The sequence below is a fragment of the Amphiura filiformis genome, chromosome 3, assembly GCF_039555335.1.
Source record: "Amphiura filiformis chromosome 3, Afil_fr2py, whole genome shotgun sequence".
In the NCBI taxonomy this organism is placed as follows: Eukaryota; Metazoa; Echinodermata; class Ophiuroidea; order Amphilepidida; family Amphiuridae; genus Amphiura; species Amphiura filiformis.
Window position 1 is genome coordinate 37,011,037 of NC_092630.1, and position 26,565 is coordinate 37,037,601.

At 35.3% G+C, this 26,565-nt stretch overlaps 1 protein-coding gene across 1 annotated transcript in view; it reads right to left on the minus strand.

Moving 5' to 3' along the window:
• Positions 1-4,627: 4,627 nt before the first annotated feature.
• Positions 4,628-26,565, minus strand: part of LOC140148450 (plexin-A2-like) — a 49,759-nt gene continuing 27,821 nt past the window's right edge. Inside the window, exons 18-38 of the mRNA XM_072170398.1 lie at positions 26,006-26,099; positions 23,452-23,727; positions 21,513-21,680; positions 20,061-20,313; positions 19,091-19,233; positions 18,782-18,912; positions 17,792-17,857; positions 17,597-17,671; positions 17,381-17,447; positions 16,742-16,891; positions 16,037-16,190; positions 15,467-15,573; positions 15,052-15,121; positions 14,473-14,529; positions 11,905-12,035; positions 11,355-11,504; positions 9,583-9,740; positions 9,025-9,172; positions 8,639-8,779; positions 7,992-8,066; positions 4,628-7,027 (exon numbers count right to left, since the gene is read on the minus strand). Of these exons, the coding sequence (XP_072026499.1) occupies positions 6,929-7,027; positions 7,992-8,066; positions 8,639-8,779; positions 9,025-9,172; positions 9,583-9,740; positions 11,355-11,504; positions 11,905-12,035; positions 14,473-14,529; positions 15,052-15,121; positions 15,467-15,573; positions 16,037-16,190; positions 16,742-16,891; positions 17,381-17,447; positions 17,597-17,671; positions 17,792-17,857; positions 18,782-18,912; positions 19,091-19,233; positions 20,061-20,313; positions 21,513-21,680; positions 23,452-23,727; positions 26,006-26,099 (2,713 nt within the window). The 3' untranslated portion in view covers positions 4,628-6,928. The remainder of the gene's footprint in view (positions 7,028-7,991; positions 8,067-8,638; positions 8,780-9,024; positions 9,173-9,582; positions 9,741-11,354; positions 11,505-11,904; positions 12,036-14,472; positions 14,530-15,051; positions 15,122-15,466; positions 15,574-16,036; positions 16,191-16,741; positions 16,892-17,380; positions 17,448-17,596; positions 17,672-17,791; positions 17,858-18,781; positions 18,913-19,090; positions 19,234-20,060; positions 20,314-21,512; positions 21,681-23,451; positions 23,728-26,005; positions 26,100-26,565) is intronic.

A 26,565-nucleotide genomic window follows, 5' to 3' on the forward strand; every position in this document is an offset into this window, starting at 1 on the left:
GGAGAGTTGTTGAATTAAGGTTTTATTGTCTTTTATATTAAAACAAATCAAATACATGTTTTTATTGTAGAAGTAATTCAAACAATGAACTGTCAGCTAAATAGGTCTCGCGGTCCACCACTTTTTATCTAACGTATAGAAACCACAAGACCTAGGGAAATACAAGTCCAATAATCGAATTCACAACTAATTTTTTAATAATCCAGAAGATGTGTTATATTATGTGAAAAAAATTAACAAAGACCTTTTATGTCATGAAACGTTTGATAACGCAATCACGTACCACAATTACATGGAACGAAAGCTCGCACTTTTTATTCTATATAAAGATTAGATGAGCAAAGCTAAAAGGAGGGCACCGCGATTATGTTCCTGCAATGTTATTGGTAAAACGTTTCACAAATGAAATAAAAGAACGTGCCATGGGGTGGTATATCTGGGAACAAACCAAAAGTTCCATTATGTCTTATAAACGAAAGTGCTTTTGTTAGTAGAATGACCCCCTCCCCCACTCTATCAAATAAGTTTGAAATAAGGACAATTTCAACCCGAAACCTTATCAACTTCGACCATGTTGACCGATATTTTAATTAGTTTTTAGAAATGTAATAGGACTTTTTGACCCCCCAAGGACTTTTTGTTTATAGGACCGTCATCATCGTCATCGAACTTTTGGTTTGTTCCTTGACCATAATGGGAATTTGCTATTTATCTTTGACGGAAAGCAACTAGACCTTGTTGAACGTGACCCATATGTTTTGTGTTTAAAATCTGATCAACAGTAATCATGGTGATCAGCTGTTTAAATTGTGGTGTTGCTTTCTACAAGAAACGTGTATACCGTATACGTTGAAATCTGATCAGCTTTTTAAATTGAGTTGCTTTCTACGTATACGTTCAAAAAATCTCTCCGTTAACGGTCAATTCGAACAAATATTTGAAACCAAAAAGACAAGACAAGCGAACACAAATGGACACACTGCAATTTTATTACAAAATAATTATATTAATACAAAAATAGAGGAAAATATGTGACACTATTACGTGTTTAAGCAAACGGTATTGTATGCTGAAGGTATTGATCAGCATTGACATGAATCAGGATGTCTAGTAAAGCATAATTATTTGCACTAAGAATTGTTTTAGAAGAAAATGTTAGCTATTTTTACTATTGAAATAAAATGTATATGACATATAGAATCAGATATTTCAAGTATGTTCCTTCTGTAGTCCATATGTGTCAAACAATAATTGTAGACGTATTGTTGAAATTATTTTTGAACTGTTGAAGCGAAGGTGTGTCTCATATTATCGCAGAAGATACAAAAATGTTTTTAAAACGTTATAAACCTGTATAACAAATGCGTATTGGTTCACAACGTTTAAAACCATTATTATACAGGTCATAAAAGCATTTTTTAAGCGTTTTATATGAAAATAAACACTACGATGAGTCGATGACAATGTTATTATAAAATATTTTTGGTGAACTCTTAATAACATTATGTTAGAATATTTTCTGAATGTTATTAAAACGTTTCATACTATATAACCCCACATTTAAACGGTTTATGTGAAATGGTCTGTGTTTGATAGGGTGTATACTAAGCATGATTAAAATGAACAACTTGCATTATTATAATTATGACTGCTCTTGTCCTTCCAACATCCCGCATAAGTTTAGTACCGGTAATAGTCATGTAGTCATAAACAATCAAGGATTGCAAAATCTTCCGAAGAGACTTATCTTCTAAAAACTCCAAATACATAATTATGATACAGATTCTTGTGATAGTACCACATAGACTTATACTTGAATATATACAGTGCAGGTGTATCTCCTTGATATATCAAGTGCGTAGATCCAATTTAAAGCCATATGGTAACATTTCCATAAAAATTGATCGGTATTTCTTTTCTATAAAATCTTAGCTTTTAATGTCAGATATGCCCCCCTTTAATGTTGAACCGAACAACGGAAGCAAAGAATATTGGAATTTACTACCAGCCCCAATGCGTGTTACTCCGTCGGTCGTGCTACCGTACGATCCTTTGATATGTGTTTATGACCGTCCCGCACACCATGTATTAAAAAGTACTGGGGTACACTCTCAGAAAAAAGGTGCTACTTAGAACCTTTTTTGTCCTCTATGTAGAACCCTAAGCAGTAATAAGGTTCTAAAAAGAACCTTAAAAGGTTCTATAAAGAACCTTAAAGATTTAAGTAGGCCTGGGAAAATGCTAATTCATTCATTCAGGGACTCATCACCAAGTTAAGAAAAGTAAAACGTAGTGTTAACCCATTTCGGTACTAACAAATCATTTTCTTGGATAAAAAACCTTTTTTTCTGTTTTACTAAGAACCCTTTGAGGGTTCTTTCTTTAAGATTCCTTAAAGGTTCTTCAAGCTTAAGTTTCTACAAAGTCCCTTTTTCTTGGTTATTGTTCTTTTTTTGTTTCTACAAAGAACCCCATTGGGTTTCAGTTGGGTTCTTTGTAGAACCAAAAAAGGTTGTGTAAGCAAGAAAAGGTTCTTTGTAGAACCTTAAGCTTGAAGAACCTTTAAAGAATCTTTAAAGAAAGAACCCTCAAAGGGTTCTTAGTAGAACAGAAAAAAGGTTTTTATCCAAGAAAAATGATTTTAGTATCAAAAAGGGTTAAGGGATCTAAAATGAGCGTTTATTGCGTTTCGACAGTATTTTTTGTGGCACATGAGAGCACCTCAGACCTATCGAATTGTATTCTGAATACGAAGCATGTCTTTCTGATATCAAATAATTTTCATTTTTGAAAATCACAATTTAATACAAATTTTATGACAAATTATAAAAATTTGATATTTTTCGAATTTTTGATATATAACAGTCCTCGAAGTAAATTATATAAATCTAATGATATATTTTAAAGTGTATGTAGCAGGAGGAAAAGCCGACGGTCAATTGAAAATTTTGACCTTTCATATTGAAGATATGGATTTTTTTCCCAAAAGACCTAATTTTTTTGGTGTTTTGGGAAAAAAATCCATATCATCAATACGAAAGGTCAAATTTTTCAATTGATAATCGGCTTTTCAACCCACCTACATACACTTTAAGTATAAATCATCAGATTTATAAAGTTTACTTCAAGTACTGTTAAATATCAAAAATATCAATTTTAATGATTTGCCATAAAATGTGTATTAAATTGCGAATTTCAAAAATTCAAAATTATTTGATATCAGAATGACATTCTTCGTATTCAGAATGCAATTCGATATGTCTGATGTGCCCTAATGTCCCAAAATAAATACTGTCCAAACGTTCATACCCCAGCCCTTAACACTACGTTTTACTTTTCTTAACCATATGTTAACTTGACAAAACTACAGCAGCTAAAGGTTTTGATTTTTGCAGGATATCTTAGTTTACTAAAGTACATTACAATCGTAAAAACAAAATTTTAAAAAATATTGAAGGCGTCCTCCATCAGCAAATGTTACAATATGGCTTTAATATAATGTGTTTTTTATACAGACTCCTACTATTATACAACATATAAGCTTGAAGTTTAAAATCGTAATTCATATAACAATTATTTGAAAATCAAGGCAAGATGCATACAATATTCGTACGAAGAGATACACCATGCATGTTTTCTGTTTTTGCAACAAATTGATATTAATTTAAAAATGAGTATGATGCTGTCAACATTGGAAATATAGTACAATAATATAGTATAATATAATATAATATAATATAATATAATATAATATAATATAATATTATATAATATATTATATTATAATATAATATAATATAATATAATATAATATAATATAATATAATATAATATAATATAATGTAATATAATATAATTATATAAAGGCTCCTGTTTATCTGTGATGGTCATTACCATGGAAATTGTAAACACTACATTTATACATCTAATTATAGTGTTACGATCTACGATATATCAAAAATAGTAGAATCAATCTTTACAAAGACCAATTTTATATACATCTTATTTTGTTCGATAAACATCGGTAACTTTAAGCTTTGGTTCACACCACAGTTCAAACAAAAACAACAACAAAACACACATACAGCAAAACTTCATTTTTTTAATAACCTTTGTGATTGCGTTAGGCCTCGTATCCATAGGCTGTTCCCTTGTGGCGTGTGCCCTTGTTCCGTGTTTACTTTTACCCATGTGACCTGCCACACAGACAACGAACTGTAGCGGCCACTAAGCAAAACAAAGGTTCGTTGTCTGTGTGACAGGTCACATGGGAAAAAGTAAACACGGAACAAGGGCACACGCCACAAGGGAACAGCCTATGGATACGAGGCCTTAAACAGCCATTTACACGCACACACACACCCACCCCCTCCCACACACTATCCCAAAAACAAATCACACACGTACATGCATATATTATAATAGATGAAAATACTCTACTTCCAACTGGTGTCATAGTCAAGTTATGTTATATTTTGTGAACATGAACTTGTCCATAGCTATATGCTACCATCAACAATTAGTTCCCAATTTCAATGCCTTTTTGTCCTTGGTCAAATTAAAACGAAATGTTGAATATAAAATAATAGTTGCTGAAACGAAAAACAAACTTAGTCTTCATTTAAAAAAATGGACTATTGACCTTGATACTTAGTACCTCTGAAATATGCTAATATTTATTGTTTTTCTCTATATCATTAAACATGACACACCCTAGATTATTAATTGTTTGACTTCTCTTGTGGGGGATAGTGTACGAGTGTGAGAGTTGTCTGTTGCATGTTTTCTTGTTCCTTGGTTTGTCCTTTTGTTTTGTTATGTTGAATAAAACACATGAAGACAAAAAAATGCATCATTTTCCTATTATTATCTTGAAAAGGTAACTTTTACCGAGAACAGTAAGGTTTTTTTTATAAGGATGGGATTTTAAAAATTTTTTTGAGGTGTATGTCAGCACAGATTCATAGTTGTTAAGGTTACGCATTTATTTGCCCTATACTACTATCAGTAGTCGTATATCTCGTACATCCTTCCCTAGCCAATGGTTACACCTATATCATGTATATCAATATTTTCAATGAATGTTGTAAATAATTGACTTGGCCGAAGTTTGTCTTATACTTCAATGGCAAATAAAATATATAAAGGCAGATGCTCTACAGAGGAATTATATTCATCTGAAATGCATTATAGCTGTAACTTTTAATCCTAATAATTTTAGATGATAATATTATATAAATACAATCTGGAAAGTATTCTTTTTCAAGCAGTTTCAATTCACTCAAATCCAGTGAGTTTTGATATACAGGGTGTCCCAGAATGATTTGTACCGTGTTTGCAAAAATAACTAAAAATAGAAGACGGGCAGTGTATCTATTTTTGATACCAGCATTATAATGTTGGATATGTCTCCTACTTATTCTGTTAATTTCAGCACGCTACCTTTATTTGTTTTGGCGTGGTATGCAATAATGTAAAATCGATGAAAAACGACTCGCATACCTTTGAAAAATGGCACGATACGATTAAATGAAGAACGTGGGATGTTTGGCACAGCATTTCGACGACAACTACTGTTGGGGTTGCGCCTTAAAGCTTGCCGGACAGCTGCAATGATCGCTCTAGTTCTTACAGTCTTACGAGCACCTGAAGCTTCACTCTGCCGATTCCTGACAGTTCCGTGCTCGTCAAACTTCTTTACGTTATACACTATCGTCTAATGAATCTTCTTTGCGTCTCAACATAGCTGCCGGTTTGCCAGTAAGTTTTTGAAAGAAATCCACGCTGCTGTACAGTAAATTGAGGAGCCGTCTTTTCTGTACCACAACCAGTTCGATCTCTGCAAGCATTTCAAATGACATGGACCTCACACCACAATAACTATATTTAAAACTACCGCCAAAGAGAGAATGGGATTAGGCCACAAATCCTTAATTCCATATAATGATTGCTTTGTAACGTCATAAATAATAGATAGATATCGGCTATTTAGTGGAAATATGAACAGGGCACAACTAAAATGCCTGCATAACTTTTTCCAAATAACTTTGTGCTGAACGGTTAGTAATGTTACAGATTTACAAAATAGGTTGCGTTGTCAAAACTTAGAATTCACCATTTTTACGCAATCTTCTATAACTTCTACTAGAAACGTCCAATTTTTAAAATCTAAAAAATCTGAGAAAGCTAAATATATGTAAAACTTAAAATGCAAAACAATATGACCATTTAACATGCCCTTCATACCTAAAAAATTCCACCTTTCTCGGTACAGATCATTCTGGGACACCCTGTACATAACAACCATGCTTAAATCTTATTTTAAGTATGGAATATTCTTGTCTGAGTGGTTTTACTGGATTACATAATGCCCTTAATAACTAACATGGCTATCAATATCTTGCTATATAAGTATATCTGTATATAAAACATTTATATATATTGCAATATAACAACATGAGATACATCGTAATAGTACTGTTAACGCATGACTGTTTATCATCCACTACTACATGAGATACAAAATAAGTACTGTTTAATAACGCAAGACAGTTTATCAACCATTTATCTTATAATTTTAATTTCCAATACGTGTTCATAATAAACTGTCTATATTTAGCAGTACACAATGTAATGCCATTTCGATTATTACGCTTTCTTGTAAAGATCTTAGCTCGAGTTACATCAAATTCGTCGAGGCTGTTCATATTGGTAAGAAATTAAAAGGGCATTTCGTGATCCACAGCATCATCCCCCCACTTTTCTTTAAAAAGTTGAGATTTTTGTATCACTGGAAACCTCTGGCTACATAATGTTTATGTACAAAAATAGGATCACGAAATACTCCTTTAATTCTAGCAAATATGTGTGGCAAATAATTTTTCCGTGAATGCGGATTAAAGCTGTTCTTCTTCGTTCTCTACTTCTCTTATACTTCCTCCCCTTCTAAGATTGACGCCACCTGTTCCAACCTATACGCCAACCGAGCTTGGTTTGACATCTCATCTTCCTCAAGCGCTTCTACCAGCTGTTGAAAAAAAAAACCCACATGATTTTTATTTGGACTGTATAGAAGAAAACTCTTTTGAATATACCTGCATTTGGGACAATATCTTCATTCATTTGTTTAATTGAGACTTCAAATCTATATCAATGACGAACATGACCAAAGAATGCAAACACACTAGAACCTTTTTCCCATCTATACTCGTACAATGTAAAACAACAGTTGCTGACCATCCTGGATCTAATTGTATTGATCTAAGTACTATAATATGTGACCGTACACGACGAATGAGCCGTAAATTCCTCCCCCGGTCAATTTTGTTTTATTTCGTGTTTAGAAAATATATATCATAAGCTTTGAAATGGTATCCAGAAACGGGGTTATGGTTTGTTGAACTTTGCTCCTTCAACAAAATTGTAGCTTTTTTCGTTTCTACATGTGTCTCTTTTTCCACATTGCTGGTAATAAATATCAAACAGTCATAATTGGCGGTCATTTCAAATCATCCCCAAGTCAACGAGGTTCAATTGTTGGATATATATACATACCTAGACAAAATACAAACCACTTGAACAGGATTTAGCCAAAGCAAACAAAGACCAGAGCTATTAAGAATTCTATAGACATCTATATAACATGTCTAAGGTAGAAGTTTATTATCCTCTTCAATAATAGGATTATTGATTGGTATAAAAGCTGTTTGACCATGTTGACTATCAAAATTGATTGGTTTAAAAGCTGTTTGACTATCAAAATGTCACGCCAACTTGAGGTACCGATGAAAACGACCTTCATGCACATTTTACACTGTAACTTAGAATGCAATTTAAGACATTTACGGCTCATTTGTGCTGTACGGTCACATGTGATAAAGCTACAATACCATTAGCCAATTGACATGACTGACAAGATGAGATGTCAAATAAATAATAACCAATAAGATCAAATTCATCAATGAAACAAGTTGTTCTTTTTAATATCTTACCTTCTCATTGTTGATGTTTGCGAAGTGGTAAAGCTGTGTCAATGTACTCATCCTGCTGAATATCCCAGAGAATTGCTGCAAAAACATTATATCAACATAATCAATATATATATCATTATTAACGGTTAATATTGCCCTCAGTATTTATAGGTGTGACTGGTATATCGCTTAAAGCTGTTTCAAATGCCTTACCAAAACAGAAGAGCAAGAAAAAGACGTAGAATTCGGTAAGGTGACGGATATGAAGAATTAGAAAAAAGGATTAGAAGAGACAAAAGAGGTTGAATTAGGAGTGATGGACTGATGGTGAAGAAGAAAGTTCTTCTTCCAAGCACCACTCCAAGTTCACAATATAAGAATTTAAAATTGTAGAAATAACATTATGTCACATATAAAATAGGATTGGTTATGATTTATTTGTAAGTTACTTGACTTATATCACGTGCTTATTGCATGCAAATATTTTTACCTTCCTAATATTAAGGTTTACGAATATCAATAATGTAAACATTACAATTCGAACATGATCAAGTGCCATGCAAAGGACTATTTTTAAAGCAGAGTTGCACGAATAATGTCTAAAAGGATGGGATTTTGTCAAATGTATATCATTGTGGCATTTGATTCTAAGAAGTAAGAATATATACCTGAGAAATGATATCAAGTTCTTCTGCTATTTCAGTAGTATCAACTTCATCAAGATCATTCACAGCCATGTAGTATTTGTCAACTCGGTTTTGAAAGCCCTCTAGATCACGATGGTAGAGAAGCTTGTTGAAGCCAGTTTCCTAGAAACAAATTGATCATTGAGTATAGGTAAGTGTGAGTAAGTGAGAGGTGGGTTGAGTCAGAAGGTGGTGAGTGGGTAAGTCAGTGCGTTAGCAGGGGTGCGTCAGTGAGTATATGAGTAAAAGATTAAATGTGAACGATTGAGCGAGTAAGTGATTGATTTGATTGATTGATTGATTGGTGAGTGAGTGAGTGAGTGAGTGAGAGAGTGATTGAGGGAATGACTGTCAAATAATTTACATACCTTACTATTTGTATGATCTGTTCGATTGAATGCATCGAAGAATGCCTGTGCAACAACATTCAGGCTGGAGGTGACAGAACGACTTTCACGAACATCGAATACATATTGAGGATTGTTGATGATGGTCACCCAGTAACGTAATGGTAAACTGCAAATTTGAACAAGGATTTGATATTTTTATTATATTTGAGGTGTGGACTGCACTACAAAATCTAAGCACAAATATCAAAAAACTTACAACGTTTGAAAGTCTTGACTACAATATTATAGTACCTTCCATCCATCCATCCAAATCCAAATCTGTTCTCATCCGAATCCGATAAATATATTAGTGAAGTAGTAAAGCAGTGCATCTAACTATGACAATTTAAGATATTATACCAATTAACTTTAGCGTTACAACTTTGTCTTGACATACTTATATTGCAATCCTTATGAAGTTTTCGATATCATTTTACATACATGTGAAATAAAACACAGAATTTAGCGATCCGCGATCATGGTAATAAAAATATAACATTGATTACATTAAAATGTAAAATAAACTGTAATATTTACCAGCTGCTCTTCCACTTGTGTAGAATTTCACTTTCAGTGATGTTATGAGTTCGAGCTTCGGCCTCAAGGAAATCAAACACATACTTGATGGTTTTGGGGATATGATCTCTGTCGAGCACAGCGTCAAACATATTGTTGACGTATTGCTGGGTAGCTCCCTGGAAAATAAAGTTGACAAAGGAAATAAGTGAGTTAGCATTAGAGACAAAAGAGGCACACGATAGCGCAGATATGCTCTGCATAGCATATTGCATTATTATTCAGCGCTTTCAGAGCAGCAAGATCTGAAGGAGTGAGAGAACTTCAACGTCTGTTACCAAAATAATCTACTACGAATTATAAATATAATAGATAAAGTATAAACACTTCATACAGAAAAAACCCACACACGGCCGATATGATAAATATTAAAAGGCCACCAATAAATAACATCGAAGTAGCTGCAACACATACTGCTTTACTATTATTTCATCATGGCGATGATATAATTTTTAACGAATGTTTGCGTTTCTGTAAATACTCGAATAAATGTAAATGCACGCATTCGTTTTACATGTTTTAGCCTTATCTGCTGTCAGTCAGATTTTTGAAGTTTCAAATATGAAATATATATCTTTGCAGTAAAGGAGTTGTGGATTGTGAATCTTCTCGAGTCTTGTTTGATGTTATTTGATGTCTGCTGACACACGTCTAGGAACTTACCTTTGTAGTAAAGGAGTTCGCGATTGTGAATCATCTCAAGTCTTGTTTGATGTTGTTTGATAGCTGCTGACACACGTCTCGGTACTTACCTTTGTAGTAAGGAGTTGTGGATAGTGAATCTTCCCGAGTCTTGTTTGACGTTGTTTGATGCCTGCTGACACACGTCTCGGTACTTACCTTTGTAGTAAGGAGTTGTGGATAGTGAATCTTCCCGAGTCTCGTTTGACGTTGTTTGATGGCTGCTGACACATGTCTCGTGACTTACCTTTGTAGTAAAGGAGTTGTGGATAGTGAATCTTCCCGAGTCTTAGTTGAAGTTGTTTGCTGGCTGCTGACACACGTCTCGGTACTTACATTTGTGTTAGTAAAGGAGTTCGCGATTGTGAATCATCTCAAGTCTTGTTTGACGTTGTTTAATGGCTGCTGACACACGTCTCGGTACTTACCTTTGTAGTAAAGGAGTTGTGGATAGTGAATCTTCTCGAGTCTTAGTTGAAGTTGTTTGCTGGCTGCTGACACACGTCTCGGTACTTTCATTTTTGTTAGTTAAGGAGTTCGCGATTGTGAATCATCTCAAGTCTTGTTTGACGTTGTTTAATGGCTGCTGACACACGTCTCGGTACTTACCTTTGTAGTAAAGGAGTTGTGGATAGTGAATCTTCTCGAGTCTTAGTTGAAGTTGTTTGCTGGCTGCTGACACACGTCTCGGTACTTACATTTTTGTTAGTAAAGGAGTTCGCGATTGTGAATCATCTCAAATCTTAGTTGACGTTGTTTGATGCCTGCTGACACACGTCTCGGTACTTACCTTTCTAGTAAGGAGTTGTGGATTGTGAATCTTCTCGAGTCTTGTTTGACGTTGTTTGATGTCTGCTGACACACGTCTAGGTACTTACCTTTGTAGTAAAGGAATTTTGAATATTCTTGAGTTTTTGTTTGACGTTGTTTGATGGCTGCTGACACACGTCTAGAAGTTACCTTTGTATATGGCAAGGAGTTGTGGATTGTGAATCTTCTCGAGTCGTAGTTGACGTTGTTTAATGGCTGCTGACACACGTATAGATACTTACCTTTGTGGTCAGGAGTTGTGGATAATGAATCTTCTTGAGGCTGGTTTGACGTTGTTTAATGGCTGCTGACACACGTCTGGATATGCGTTGCTTTGCAGGACCCCAAGATTTGCGATTACCGATATCAAAGTCGTCATCCTCTTCTTTTTCCTGTTCAATTTAAAGTGTAGATACTTTAATGACTTAACGATTTATAATGAGGAAAAACGGGGAAAAACCAATCAGTTAGTTGTATCGTCATAAAAGCACAATAATAAAGTGTCTGAACCTGCCACACTCGGTTACAAATGATACTGGTTTAATATGTGGATTATTTTCCAATTTGAGTGTGTTTGTGATTTTGTGTGTATACTTGCTTTTAAGAATTAAGGGTTAAGAATTCAACAAGGTTTATGTTCTCTCCCATTACTCTGGCCTTAATTGGCACATCTATTGATTACAAACGGGCATGTTTCTATATTTCCATATGGTGGTAGCTCATAGCCTACTTGAGCAGTCTACTACTACTGATTAGGTATTTATGATATTGTTATGATGTGATTCAATTTACCAAGTGAAAGACTTTCAATCCGTGATTCGGGTCGTCCATAGGAACATCCAATTCATATACAGTGAAACGGGCTCGGGCGCGGCTGGTAAAGAGAGACACTCTGGGGTTTCGAGTCTTTTCCCGAATCGCTTCTGTAACGGATGATAATATATATGTATCAGGCCTAAATAAAACTAACATTAGTGTTTAAAGGCACAGCATACAGTACATTATCTTGGTCGGGCTGACGTCACAAAGGGTACCGTAATAGCCTTGTAAAACCAGTGTGCGCATGTGCAGCGCATGTGCAGTTCCCCTTTCTCGAGCTGGTTTCTATACGCGCGCTTGTGCAAAGGGGACGAAGGGGACAATGTTCCCGGATGTCCGACCGAGTGAATACATTTCAACGTGAATGTTAGTCACGACTGCAACAAGTTAAGGCATTTGATTTAGAATGAATTACAGTAATATTACTTCAGTAGGTCTATCAAGACGAGTCGTGATGTCTTCAAATTGTTGGACATTTTTGGAGATGGTGATTTGTTTTTCTATTTTGATATCAATCAGGCAATGAGAGTCAATTGCAATTTATTCTTGCCCTGATGTGATATGCAGAGATGTGGTTTATGCTGATTAGGCCAAAATCGAAGGACAAGTTTCTCGACTTCCGATTCCTATGGTCGAGTAAAATTCTGTGCAGAACCTATTTTAGTATTTTCCAATCCAAATGACACATAATTATTTATCCGATTAAATAAATCCAATTATCATACTGTCATACATGAGAAGGCGTGGAAACCCATCACTCATCACCTGTATGTGCAATGATCGATGATAGATTGACTACGATACCGCACTTTTCAAAGACACTAATCTTACAGGTGCGAGTGATCAGCAAGATGTGAAAACTCTATATAATTGCGATCCCTTTTCTTTGATAATTTACTTTCAATGCAGAGGAACAGCGCCAAGGCAGTTAATCTAGTGCCCCTTGTCATAATATCCTCCGGTTTTCAGGCACCGTTCAAGCATACGAAAAGAAAAAAATGGGAACCACCACAAAAACCTATCACGCAAGAATTTTCGAAATTTAATTTTCAAAGGGCGAACTTTAGTTAGGATAACGAAAACGACTGATAAGAAAGACTAAATGACCTTAAAAGACAAGTCGTCTGTGAAAATAACAAAAAATGGCGAAATTATGACAAGAACTCTCACCATTGCGAGTGAAAATACAGCTTATTTAGCCAATGTCAACATGGGGTCATCAGGAAAAACATTTTCCTAACATATTGGACTAACACCACAGCTATGTAGTTACTCATTATAACACAATTCCTCCATTTATCGCGTCCAAATCCCTGGTCCCCTATTGGTCTAGGCAGAGAAGATGTGAGGAAAAGGAGATAGCTCCAGCTACTATCAAACAAAATATGTGTGCTGCCGCTCATTCAAAAGTAATCACGCTATTTATGTTTAACAATAAAATACAACAAAGGGGTTCGAACCCATGATGGGTGTGATACACAAGTTGCTGCTTACTAGTTTTAGGGAAAGGTCAGTGCCTGTGTACCATCATACAATGCATACCATGCATGCAGACCCTATACATCCAGTTATATTGCAAATAAAATATGACCGAAGTTCCATGGCAAATTATAATTTCTGACGCTTGTTGACACTTTCAACCTCTACGATTTATGATACAGACCATTTGCAAGTATCAAAATATCTTTATTGGGTTTGCAGGAAATGACAGGAAAATACATAAAACAATAAAATAAAGATGATCAACAATCATCCCTTTTCTAACAAAATCCTAAAACACTCACCCCAAATAATTAATATATGTTCCAAAATGGGCGGACTTTGTGGGAATTTTTACAAAACTACATTTCTTTCTTGTAGTATCCACGTGTGGTATCCCATCAAAGCAACAGGTACCACGTGTCATACTTTCAAGGAATTCTCTATAGAAACATTGGAAATATTTCCAATTCTGGAGTGAAAATTAATCAACCGTGGACGGCAACACACATCACATCAAAGGCTACTTTCAAGTAGATGTGTAACTACTTGATAATAAAGGACTATGAATAGGTGCGACAGGATTACCTACGGGATTATCTCAAGGATGTAATTCTGTTCTCCTCCTTTTCTTACATCTTCTCTGGTCTAGGTATATATAAATATGGAACAGCATAACGCCTAGTGCAGGGCAACACAATCAAAACAGTGTAAACCTATCGCTATGGTAATAAATCATATTACATCACTTCTACGACGAATATGATTTCACCCTGCTGGTACATTGATATTCTATAGAGGCCCTGCATGCTTTTATCGATTGGCTCCAAACAAAGGAATCGAACTGGTGTCCTTCACCGTAATCATGGCGCAGTGCAGTCCATTCAATCAAATATTGTCATCAACCTATTTGATCGTAGTGCATTTGTTATGTGTGGGAGCCGAACTGTCGCGGTAGATTGCAATCATGCTTTTGTTGAATGCATTTGAGTAGTCCGCCATATTTACGGTATAATACGTTATATGCACAAGCTCTATTGATTATAATGATTCATTAATTACCTGCAGCACTGTCGGAAACGTCGGTGTTTTCGCTCACAAAGATTCTTTGGCCTAACACTATACAAAGATGAAGAGAAAATAAAAATGGAAACAGAAAATATTAATAGGGTAAAAAGTTTCCTTGTAGCGCTCTCGTATCTTTTTTTTAATAATGAGCAATGTTATCGAATTTCATTCATTATTTGAGAAATCAAGAAAATGCTATCTTTTTGAAAAACACTCTTCAGAAAAATATTTTTCTTATTAGTTTTTTTTTTCAAAACGTCTTATATTATCACATCTAATACATAGTTAACAATTTAATTGGCTAATACATTTGGGATTTGACAAATAGTTTTCTTTGAATGACAAAAATAATAATAGCCTACAAAAAACAAAAACAAAAAACAAAAAACGCACATACACTGAAATTTAAAAAAATTACAGCAGGTGCACATACCAGAAACAAACATGTTTTTGTATTAGCCTAAAGATTAATATAAAGTGCGCATGGATCATACGCGTACAAGAAAGTTCTTATGTTTAAGAACATTATAAAGTAGAAGCAAACAAGGATATTCCTGGACTCAGCAAACTCACCAGTTGGGTCTATCGTGCCATTTGGAACATTTTGCTTCACAACCAAAGCCACTGTGGCTTTATCAGATATCTGGGTGTGCCAAAAAACAAGTATCAATTAAAAGTGTGGGTCTCAATCGTACTTTCGTATACGTAATTACAAAATAATTATGATTCTATCTTTCTGCATTGCAGGGTCCGAGCAATATATTTTTGTTCAATAGTGTTAATGTTGGTGGTGTTGGCAGGGGTATGTGTGAGGGTGTCGGATGTGGGAGTCTATATTTGGGAGGGGTAGGGGTAGCGGATGTGTATTATGTTTGTATCTTGAGTGTAGTCATTACTGTTTGGATATATGCTCTGTTGGTGTGTGGTGATGTTTTTGAACATTTTGGTGCGTGTGTAATAAAAATATCAAGCCAAATTAACATCTTACTTTGTAATGGTCTAGAGTGTTCAGTTTCCTAAATTCTTCATCTACTATTACAGTGCTATTGTCGTTGTCTCGAAGAATGAGTCTTCCTGCTCGTCCTTGTCGCCACTCTAAAAAGTTAATAAGTTATTAAAACAAATGAGTATGCAAATGGATAGCTAAATCAAATGGAAAATGATAATTACCATCACTCTTTGTTACAAATTGAATTAACTTAACATAAAAAAATGGTTACCATTGCTTATAGTCTGGCAGCTAGAGTAAGTTTTAACTGGCTTAAAAGATGTGATCTTATTTAATGATTATTGTTCTTTTGGTGGCACAAAATACGAGTCGGGTGAGTGTAAATGTTTTACCCATAAAAAACAAACAAATAACTAGAAAAATATAAGCCTTTTCAAGACTGAATGGCGGACACAATAGGATGGCGCTGCACGAAGTGGGTAAAGTCTTTTGAATTTGCCGGGTTTTACCCAGATTGAAGACTGCCCTCCTTTTGTGTACGTCATACTTCGAAAAGGCTAATTGTCTCTGCTACAAGACTATTTATGTGAGTATTACAATGCAACATACCTAGATCAACTAACGACACATCAGGTCTTTGAGAGTATGGCTTATTACGGTAGATAAGATCTAGTATCTTCTCCTTCACTTGGCTGACGGTATCGAGGTTGGTGACCTTCAATGGTTTAGTTTCCCCGTCATCATTGACGACAACATTAAGAGTCTAGGAAATAACATTGAGTGACGTTGTTAGGTATTATTCTTATTTGTATTACCTTCCCCTTTCCTTGTCCCGTTTGTACGTTACCCTTTGTTACCTTGACAAATTTAGTATATATCAGAAGATAAATACCGTATTCCTATTCATTCATTATTACTTTGTAGCTGGCGGGTATATATTATGTAGTCCAGAAACTAAAGTAGTATTTTTGAGCAAGAATAGAATACTTTTCGTTAGCTCTACTTTGAGCTATCAATTAAATATTTAACGAAACAAATTAAGACATATTCACACCTTTGTACAGTATGGTGTCTAATTCTTTTACATTCAATTTTAACCTTTTCTTTGTTAATCAACACATTGTTGTACATTTTGGTAACTTCTTCATTGTTTAAAGGATACAATCTAAGTCTTTTGTGGATTTGTGTTTGATTACTACTATATGATTGGATGTGAGGGGGTGAAAATAAACTATATTAATATGTGACAGCCTATTATTTGACTTGTATTGAATCGCGCGCTTTTCATCTTAATATCCAAAATGAAATACTTACTATCGTAGTATATTCGAGGCCATCAACTTGCAAGACAAAGTGCTCACTCAATGAGTAATAAGCTTTACCATTAACTATATCTACTGGTCCTTTCTCAGTCTGAAGCAAGATGGCACGGTAAAGAACAAAGAGTGGGAAAGCTGCCTGGTCCTGAAAAAGTATAAAAGAAAACAAGGGAAGAGGCCTACGCATCATACACTGGAACATGGTGACATTCAAACATTACAAACTAGCGCACGAGATCAAATTAATGATGCTTAATCGTATTCTTAATATCAATATACAGGGGAAAGAAGAATAACGCATCGCACACTAGCACAATTAAACATGAATTTACAAATGGAAACATTACATGTATAGGCAGATATACCAGAGTAAAAACTCCGGACATACCTGCCTGTGCGGGGACTCGAACCCCAGACCTCTCGCTTGTCGGGCGAGCGCTCTAACCACTGAACTACACAGACTGTCCCTGATTAAAAGAAATTTAAAATAATTTCATAAAGTACAGATCCTAATAATTTATAAAATATTCTTATTTACAATTTAACGGTTATACAACATGCCCGGACAACATGTTGATTTGCTGTTACAGTAAGAAGTCAATATACCCTCTTTTGCCATTAAGCTTACACTTACCTTCATATACTTGAAAAGACAGATAGAGACCCAATTTGTCAAAAGGCGCTCACCAACTGTTTCAGTTCTACAAATTAAAGAGACAAAGTTTGAAGTCCAAAACATTTATCGATTATCGGGAGCAGTTTGGTATATTGGTAAAAGATAAGTAAGCAGTGGTAAGGGCGTTGCAAAATGTTGCATGTTACTTTCATATAGATGTGGCAATAGTCATACCTTTGGCAGAGTTGAAATACTTTGTCTTCTTCCACGGCTTCCTCAATGTATCCTTTTAAAAGCGTTAGCATAACACTGCAACAAAACAAAGATCAGATTAGTAGTTGTAAATAAAATCTTGGTTATTGAAGACATTTTCAAGGTGAACACATTCTTACCTGTTACCAATAAAATTTAGTGGGAGATTTTACTTACTCTGTCAGGTAAGGCAGTTTGTCTTCAACAATCATCAAAGTTGTGAGGAAACAGGCGAACTTGGTCCTGTATTGAGAGTAAGCAGAATCAGTTGGCATGAAATAAGAAACTACAACATCATATTTACAGAGATTGAACGTTAAATATTGTGAAAATCATTTTGTGAGTAATTCATTGGTAGAGCACCAGCGCAGTCACCTTCGAAGCCTTATTTCACCCTTATACAGATGAGCACTCAATTATAATGCCTCTTTGAAGGTGTCTTGGGAAGTATTTCTTGAACTGCATATCTCCTTGTCTTGGGTAGGCATCAAACAATTCTCTGAGGTCTCTGGACTTAGGACCATACTCTGGTGGGATAAACCGGTTTTAAGGGATCCCAACCGTCCCGCTTCCCTCAGAGATAGATTTAATTAAATCATCATCAGAGATTGGGCATTCCATCCTACATTCTGGCTAGGAACAGCTGGTATGAGTGGCGTAAATCAGCGTGCCAAGTCAATGCCCCTATATTAGGGAGCGATCGTTATTTATGGCAGGGGGGGGGGGAATGGGTAAATTTAGGGGGAACCTGAAATTTTTTTGTGGTCTTGAGGGGGGAACCTGAAATTTTTAGTTGAACTAGGAGGGGGGATTGTTAAATTTTAAATGGAGAAAATTGGGAAAACAAGGGGGAACGCGAAAATTTTGAGCGGACGCGAGGGGGGGAACGCGAAATCTTTTGTCGATATTTTTGCCAAAACCCCCATTCCCCCCCCCCCCTGCCGTAAATAACGATCGGTCCCTTACCCAGCAGACCCTTGGGCTAGAGTCAGCTGAGCAGAGTTTGCACTGCTGGAACTGGGATGTGCAGTGTCATTAAGGACAATGACTGGTCACAGGAACCTAGTCTTACTATCAGTGTGTGAAATCTGTAATAAGTAACTGTATACTGTACTTTATTTCTTGAATAAAAGGGTATTCTACTGCTGGTGATTAATTTTATTTTACCTTTCCCGGATGACTGGTTGTGGTGCAGATCTCGGCTCATCCAATACCCTGATGAAAGTCAGCAGAAAGTTCTTGTCTTCTAACAGCTTGCAAAATTCTGTCATTGCACGCTCCTTTCTGTCATCAAGGTCCTGTAACAAATTAAGTAGTCCACGATATTAAAATAAAATTTTATTTTTGGCACGACAGTTTGTTGAGTTACAAGATGAGAAGGCAATGGCGGCTTGTGGCAAGGAATTATGTTTACAAACCACGATTAGGCTTAACGTTTTATATAACTCACTAGGTGATGTACAGATCGGCACTTACGATGGGATCTTTAGTTGACGGTTTGCTATTGATTCCTGAAAACAAGACGTTTGTGGCGTACTTCTCATTAGTAACAAATGGCATGCCAGTTCCCTCTAAATCACTGGTTAAATCTTGTAAATCCAACTGCAACTGAGCAAAAGCTGTGAGCAACCAAGAAAAAACAACACATACAAGTTGACATTAATATACTATAATACACGTTAAATGTGGTCTTAACCCTGGAATTATGGAAACTTTTGGGTCTCATAACTGGTCAATTGTTGGTCTAAAGTATATAAAAGCATACATAATTAGAATGGCATGACTTGATGAATCCATCTAGGAGGTAAAATTTGGGCAAATATGCTCAGTTTTGGAGAAAATTTTATAAAACTATGTTCATGGGTTGTTGTTCCTTTTTGAATTTTGACCAACTTTGAGAAATTATCACCAAAAATGGTTGGAAAATGCTCAATTTTGCAAAATAATCATAAAAAACTGATTTTCGCCCAAATTTCAAAAAAGATTTTGGTGAAGTTGATCAAAATTCAAAATAAATAAAAAGCAAAAAACAAAACAACAACAACAACAACAAAAAACCTGGTCCTAAATATTTATATGTAGTTTTTAAAAAATAATTAAAAAAAAACCCCAAATTTTTAATACTGAAGACTTTTTTTGTTATATTGCCCGAAAACAATTGGGTAAATAAATGAGGATTTTTTTTTGTATTTTCTCCAAAACTAAGCATTTTTGCCCAAAGTCTACCTCCCAGATGGATTTGTCAAGCCTTTGCCATTCTAAATGTGTATACTTTTATATGCTTTCGACCAACAATTTAGCAGTTATGAAGCCCAAAAATTTCCATTGTTAAGACCAACCTTAAAATGGACTCATTTCAACTGGATACGCGCGGAAATGATCTTGGTAGGTGATAATGTCTCATTGCGTTTGGATATTTCGCTAAGTTGTAGATGTTGATACTTACCGTCTCGTATCCTTCCAGCCATACTGTCTTCCAATTTCTCCATCTCATGTAACAGTTTCAATGTTTGTTCTTTAGCACGCTTCTCGCGATACTGGTAAATCACAGTCAATATGATGATCAGAACCAGGAGTAGAAAAGCCACTACTGCAATACCAATTAGAATTCTGGGATCTAGCACTGGCATATCTGGTGGGTCTCCAAAGAAAAATTTTACTTTACCAATGTTTTCAAATGCTAGATTTCCCTGATATATCTGAAAATGAACAAAATATTGACATATAATGATGAAAATATTGACATATAACGATTATTTCTAGGGATACAACTGAACACTTCAAAATGCATATAGGTCATCTTAAAAGTAAGATAAAAATAGTATTTTATATCATACATATACACACATTTTTGGGCCTCGCCCTTCATCAGGTGACAGACAAAGAAAACAGTGGTAGAGAACATTAACTCGTTCATAGCTGTTCATAGTGTGAACGAGGGGCAGTGAGGAAAATGAGGTGAGCTTAGACTGCTAACAGCATTCTTGCTTTCAAGCATTCGATTATTTTCACATCATATTGAAGGGAATTTTTGTTGGTGAAATGTTGATGGGGGGGGGGCAGCATATTCTAATCCAGATTGGCGTTTTATTTAAAGCCATATTGTAACAATTATATTAAAGAAATAGAACTGTCAGATATGTCTTTTAATTTCGGATAAAACAGATGGGACCATACAAAGAAAATTGGATTTAATACCAGCGCGCACATATGCCGCCTATACGAGCCAATTCTTCGAACATGAGACAGGTCGGTTCTTTTGAGATATCACGACCGACCGCTCGCACGCCATGTACGTACTGTGTTATGAAAATCACGTACGTGTTCGAGTGAACTTTCGACTAATATTTCCATTGTAATAATAAACCGTCTTGTTCAGACGGTTTATTCCAAATCTCGGATTTTGACCAAACTACAGCACCTAAAATCTTGATTTTTGCAGGGTATTAAATAGTCTTCTAAAGTGCATTACATTTTTTTACAATCGTGTAAAACACGAATTTTGCACAATATTGAGGGCGTCCTCCGCAGCAAATGTTACAAGGCTTTAATTGTGTTTGAAATTGAATCAATTCCTTTGATATTTATGAATTATGAAATTGTTCCCAACAGAAATAACATGCTCAGTGTCTCATAAAACACCTTGCAAGTGATATTATCAGTCTATTGTGTATTGTTGAAACGCTGTGAATGCAAATTAAATATTGAACTTTTGGTCAAAGCAAACGAGGGTTCTGCATTTTGCAGCCGTAACAACCTAAGTTTCTGGTCAGTACATAAATGCGTTAAAGGGTAAAGGAAGTAGCATTATAAGTATACACAGTTTGTTTGCTGTTAAAATATCATATTATGTAAGCATATATATTTTGCTAAACCAAAATTTGAACTAAATACTTACGGTAACATTAAGCGTAAAATTTGAGGCAGTAACATCTGTGTTGTTGATTAGTTCTACCGGTAGTTGACAAGACAGCACATTCAAACCAAGATTCACAACTTCACAAGGGTATTCGCCAACCCAAACCTGTACGTCTGATTCAGTACTTGCTAAATTCAGTCTTTCACCCTGGAAACAGTTTTTTGAGCAACTTAATTATATTATACTTTTTTTACAAATATCATTATGAGAACTTAGGAGAAGCTGAATGAAGTTAAGGGGGTACTACACCCCTGCCCAATTTTGTCCCTATTTTTGCATTTTTCTCAAAAATTATAGCGCATTGGGGACAAGTAAGATATGTATATTATAGGGGCAAGGACTACAACTACTGCACTGGAAATTTTATTTCAGCACAGACAACAGTAGTGGAGTTACAGTCAAAAATGAGGGAAAACCAATATTTGATCAATAAATCAATAACTACTTGCTTTGAGTTGGTGAATTTTTAGTACAGTAGTTGTAGTCTTTGCCCCTACAATATACATATCTTACCTGTCACCAATGTGCTATAATTTTTGAGAAAAATGCAAAAATAGGCACAAAATTGGCCAGGGGTGTAGTACCCCCTTAAAACATTGTTGTGATAAAAAATTTAGCATAATATAAATACCTTATAGGTCAGCTATGTCTGAATAAAATCTAGTTATAAAGCAAGACCCAGTGGCATAGCCAGGATTTTTTTCAGAGGTGGGGGGGGCGGGCAAGTAACTTTCAAGGGGATTGATGAAAATGGTCAAAATGGTCCAAAAAGCACAACAAAGGCCTAAAAATCTTAAATATCAGGGCAGCCAGCATCCTAAGCGGGAGCAAGACTTGGGGGGGTTGCTCTACTTGCCCCCCCCCCCTGACTACGTCACTGCCAAGACCTATTAAAAAAATATTGCTCATGATGCAGTCATGTCTACAGTAGAGTTCACCACCTTTGCAGGACTTAAACCCCATTAAAAGCTATTAAACCATGATAACACTCATTGAAAACAGCTCAACTGATTAAATCATATCTTCTCTGGTTAAATCCACACAACATATGTTTCTGCTTTACATGTACAATGGAGCAATGAGCTGGTATTATAGTTTCAGTTGGGTGAATGATTATAAAGCGAACGCTAGAGAACAATGTGTGGGCTTTTGTTTACGAAATGAGACAATACTCTGCTTATTGTTAACCAGCGTTCTTGAAAATGAGAAGCACGGTGGTTTGCAGACTTAACACGGTTTGGAAATAATTTCTTCATATTTTTTAGTGTTATCTGTCGTTTACATATCCTTCCTAAAACACCAAAGTACGAATATTTCCAAACACCTAAATTAGCTAAAAATTTAGGACATGTTACAAAACTATATTTTCTAGAATTTCAGAAGAGTACTTTTAATATTGGCCGGTTATTATTCACACAGCGACGTTAACTAGGCAATTACCCATACTTCTAACATGCGCTATTTGTAGAGGTTACGCGTCAATGGTAAGAGCACTGTGTATTGTGTGTAGGAAAACGGACAGTAACTGCAGTATGTACAGTTCACCTTTAACAAACATCACGTCCGGAGTGATTGATCGATATCGACACTGCAGAAATATATCATTGAGCAGACTATCAAAGATTATACTATCATGAAAGTTCATCTGTGTTGGTAATCAAATAAATGAAAAATTTAACATTTGTTCACAACACATAAAGTTGCTCACCTGAAATTGTCGGTTGTTAACCCGAAAATTCCAGGTGAGCAATTTTATGTGTTGTGAACAAATGTTCAATTCTTCATTTATTAACAAAGATTATAATAGGTTTGACATCTTAAAATAAGTATCCTTCACGTAACGAATCGAAACGGAATGCTATGAAATGATTTGCAAAATAAGGTATAGAATAATTGAATAATGACGTATTTTACTTACTTCTATCGACAAAATCTCGTCGTTTTCGTTGACATTAACCTCCTCATTCAACGGAAAATAATTCGGATTTTCAAAATATTCGAAGGTGAAATTGTTCTGTGGATTTTCAGACCAGGTAGGTAGATCAGTGACACCATCCATGATGAATCCCAAGGTTGCTATAACACCTTCATCACTAACTGTTTCATCTGCTTGACGTCGTTTACGTGCAGGAAGATTTACAGCAGGTGATGGACACGCCATTTGAGTCGAATTGTCGTTTGTCACTTTACATGTCTGAAACGGAATAATATGTGAAAGTTACCAACTTGACAACGTCGAAATAAGAATTCATATGATTAAAACAATGTTCACCGTTTTACTTATTTTGTTGAATGGACGTTTTCTAAAATAATACGAAGGTTTTATCATGATAGCGCTAATTGAAGGCAGGGGCAAGGGACTACATTACTTGTCGATCTCGATAGGATTTCAGTCAGAAACATGTTAGCACAGGTACCCAATAGAGCTGGGGTTTGAACTTTCCGGCTGAATGAGGTAGTCGAATTCGGCAAGCGATCATGTACGGAGGCTTATAGTCTTGATCAGGTATTGATTTATCGATTATCGATTATTGATAAATCGATTATTGACCGTTCAATCAATTATCAACAACCGATTAGGCCAGCTGCCCAGCAAACACAAAACGTTTTCGACATCATTCGCAAAAGGTTATAAAAGGTTGTCAGAAAACGTTTAAATGTCGGGTTATATAAAGGGTACATTAATGGTATAAAACGTTTTCATAACATTAAATAACATTTGTTGGTAATTTACTGCACAGCAAACACAAATGTTTTACAGAAAACATTTAAATGTCGGGTTATATAAAGGGTATAAAAACGTTTTAATAACATTCCAAAAACATTTTTGAAAACTTGGTGCAAATCATTCTACACAGAATGTTATTTTGGGGTTGAAAAATATTTTGCAAAAATGTTTGCCCAAAATATTTACAATAACGTTTTTAAAATGTTTTCACGACCTTTATATAACCCGACATTTAAATGTTATTAAAACGTTTTGTAAAAACATTTTAAGAACATTTCTGTGTTTGCTGGGTGCAAATATTTTAACATAATGTTATTTAAGTGTTGACAAAATATTTGGTCAAAATGTTTGCAAAAATAGTTTACAATGACATTTCGAAAACATTTTAAAAATATTGTTGTAGTGTGTTTTCATACAAAACGTTTTAAAACGATTTCATGACCTTTATATAACCCGACATTTTAATGTTATTAAAACGTTTTTACCTAAACCAAAACCCAAAATATAACTTATTTAAAACGTTTTAAAAACGTTTTTATGTTTGCTGGTGATTACTCATATGTAGGGTTAGGGTTAGTTTAGGGTTAAGATTAGAATTAGAGTTAGGGTTAGGATTAGGGTTATGATTAGGCTTAGGCTTAGACACAAGTGGGCTAGTCGGGGGGCTAGTTAATCTCACTGACACACTCACACTCACAGGTCCTGCATTTTTAACATGCTTAAGGACGCTTCAGATGTTTGTGGATGTAGAATATTCGATGTAATGTGTCTTCGTTATCTAATCCCATTCTATTTCCAGGAATGGTTTAATTAGAGTTTAATAACTGCGCATCGGTTATTTGGAGGGCATTGTGAAAAATCTAAACGTTTTGAGTTTGGAACCGAGGATCTCGTCACTCGGGATATTCACAATGCCCGACATATTATTATTGCAGATACAAAGTTATTAAATCATTCATAACCGTCACTTTCATCTCTTCAGTTTACAAAAGTGCACAAGCAGAGAAGACATCAAACACAGAATACTAGGAAAAGCACTAGGAGTTGAGTTGTCCAAAGACTTTGTAGCATATGGAATGCCAAGGGCATTCTATGGGCCAAAACGATTGAACTATACAGGGTCCTAGTACTCTCCAATCTCCATCCTAATGTATGGATCCGAGACTTGGACCATGAATAAAGATTTCAGTCATATGCATGGTAACACAGGTACCCAATAGCTTTCACCATGGGTTAGATGGCAAGGCAATGCATCAGCATCCATGCCGAGACGTCTTAGGTTAAGATCTTGTCACCGGGAACACAATAGGTAGCGGTCGATTTTGAGATTGAAATGATGATCCTAATATTGCTGCCCAATATTATTGGCTACGATTGGCTAGCTACATGTCGAGGGTTAAGAGCCAGAAAGCCTAAACTCACAATCACCTGCTCTCACAAAATAAGCATAAATTTAGTCGTCAGAAGATAGAGTCCATTAATCATGACAAAATTCAATAAAAAACAAAAGACATTATGGAGGAAATATTGATTTTTGAAGGCCAAAGCAAGAAGCCAACTTTATGCTTATTTTGTGAGAGCTGGTCATAGTGAGTTTATACGGAGGCTTTCTGGTTCTGAATCCTCGATATATGTAGTTTATTCATCTGAATCGGCCTAGTGTGACAACTTGGTATTCATGGAGGGTATACATAATCTGTTTGACAGCATCTTTATTTAATTAACATAGATAATATCACCTTACCTCAGTATATATCTTTCCACCGACAGAAACCCTCACTTGTGGAGTCTGAACAACGTCCAAATTGATTCCTGTAACTCGAAGGACTCGGCCTCCCCTAAAATGTACATATGATTTTAAACAACTGAATGTTGCGATTTGCCATAACTGCCAAGGCAAACGTGTTTGAATCTGTCATGATCACACCAGATTGATTTTGAAAGGTTTCGCACGTATACGTTGGCGGAAACGGCAAAAAATGCAATCTGTCAAATTTTTTGATAGATTAACGTGAAAATTACTATCCAGTCTCAGTTTTCATAATTTGTTTATGTTTTATTAATATTATACATTTACAGCTTGATTAAGATTGCATTGATTTTCAACGTTATAGTGATATTTATCATGTTTATGATATTTTTAAAACCATGTACCGGCTCTAATCATTCCGATACATGGTTGAATATATCGATAAGAAGTTAAACTTCATTTCTTCTAGGTCTGTAACGAACAGTTCCATGTTGAACATATTACACAAAATAAGCTTAGTATAATCAAACAAATTACAAACAACGTAAGTGCTT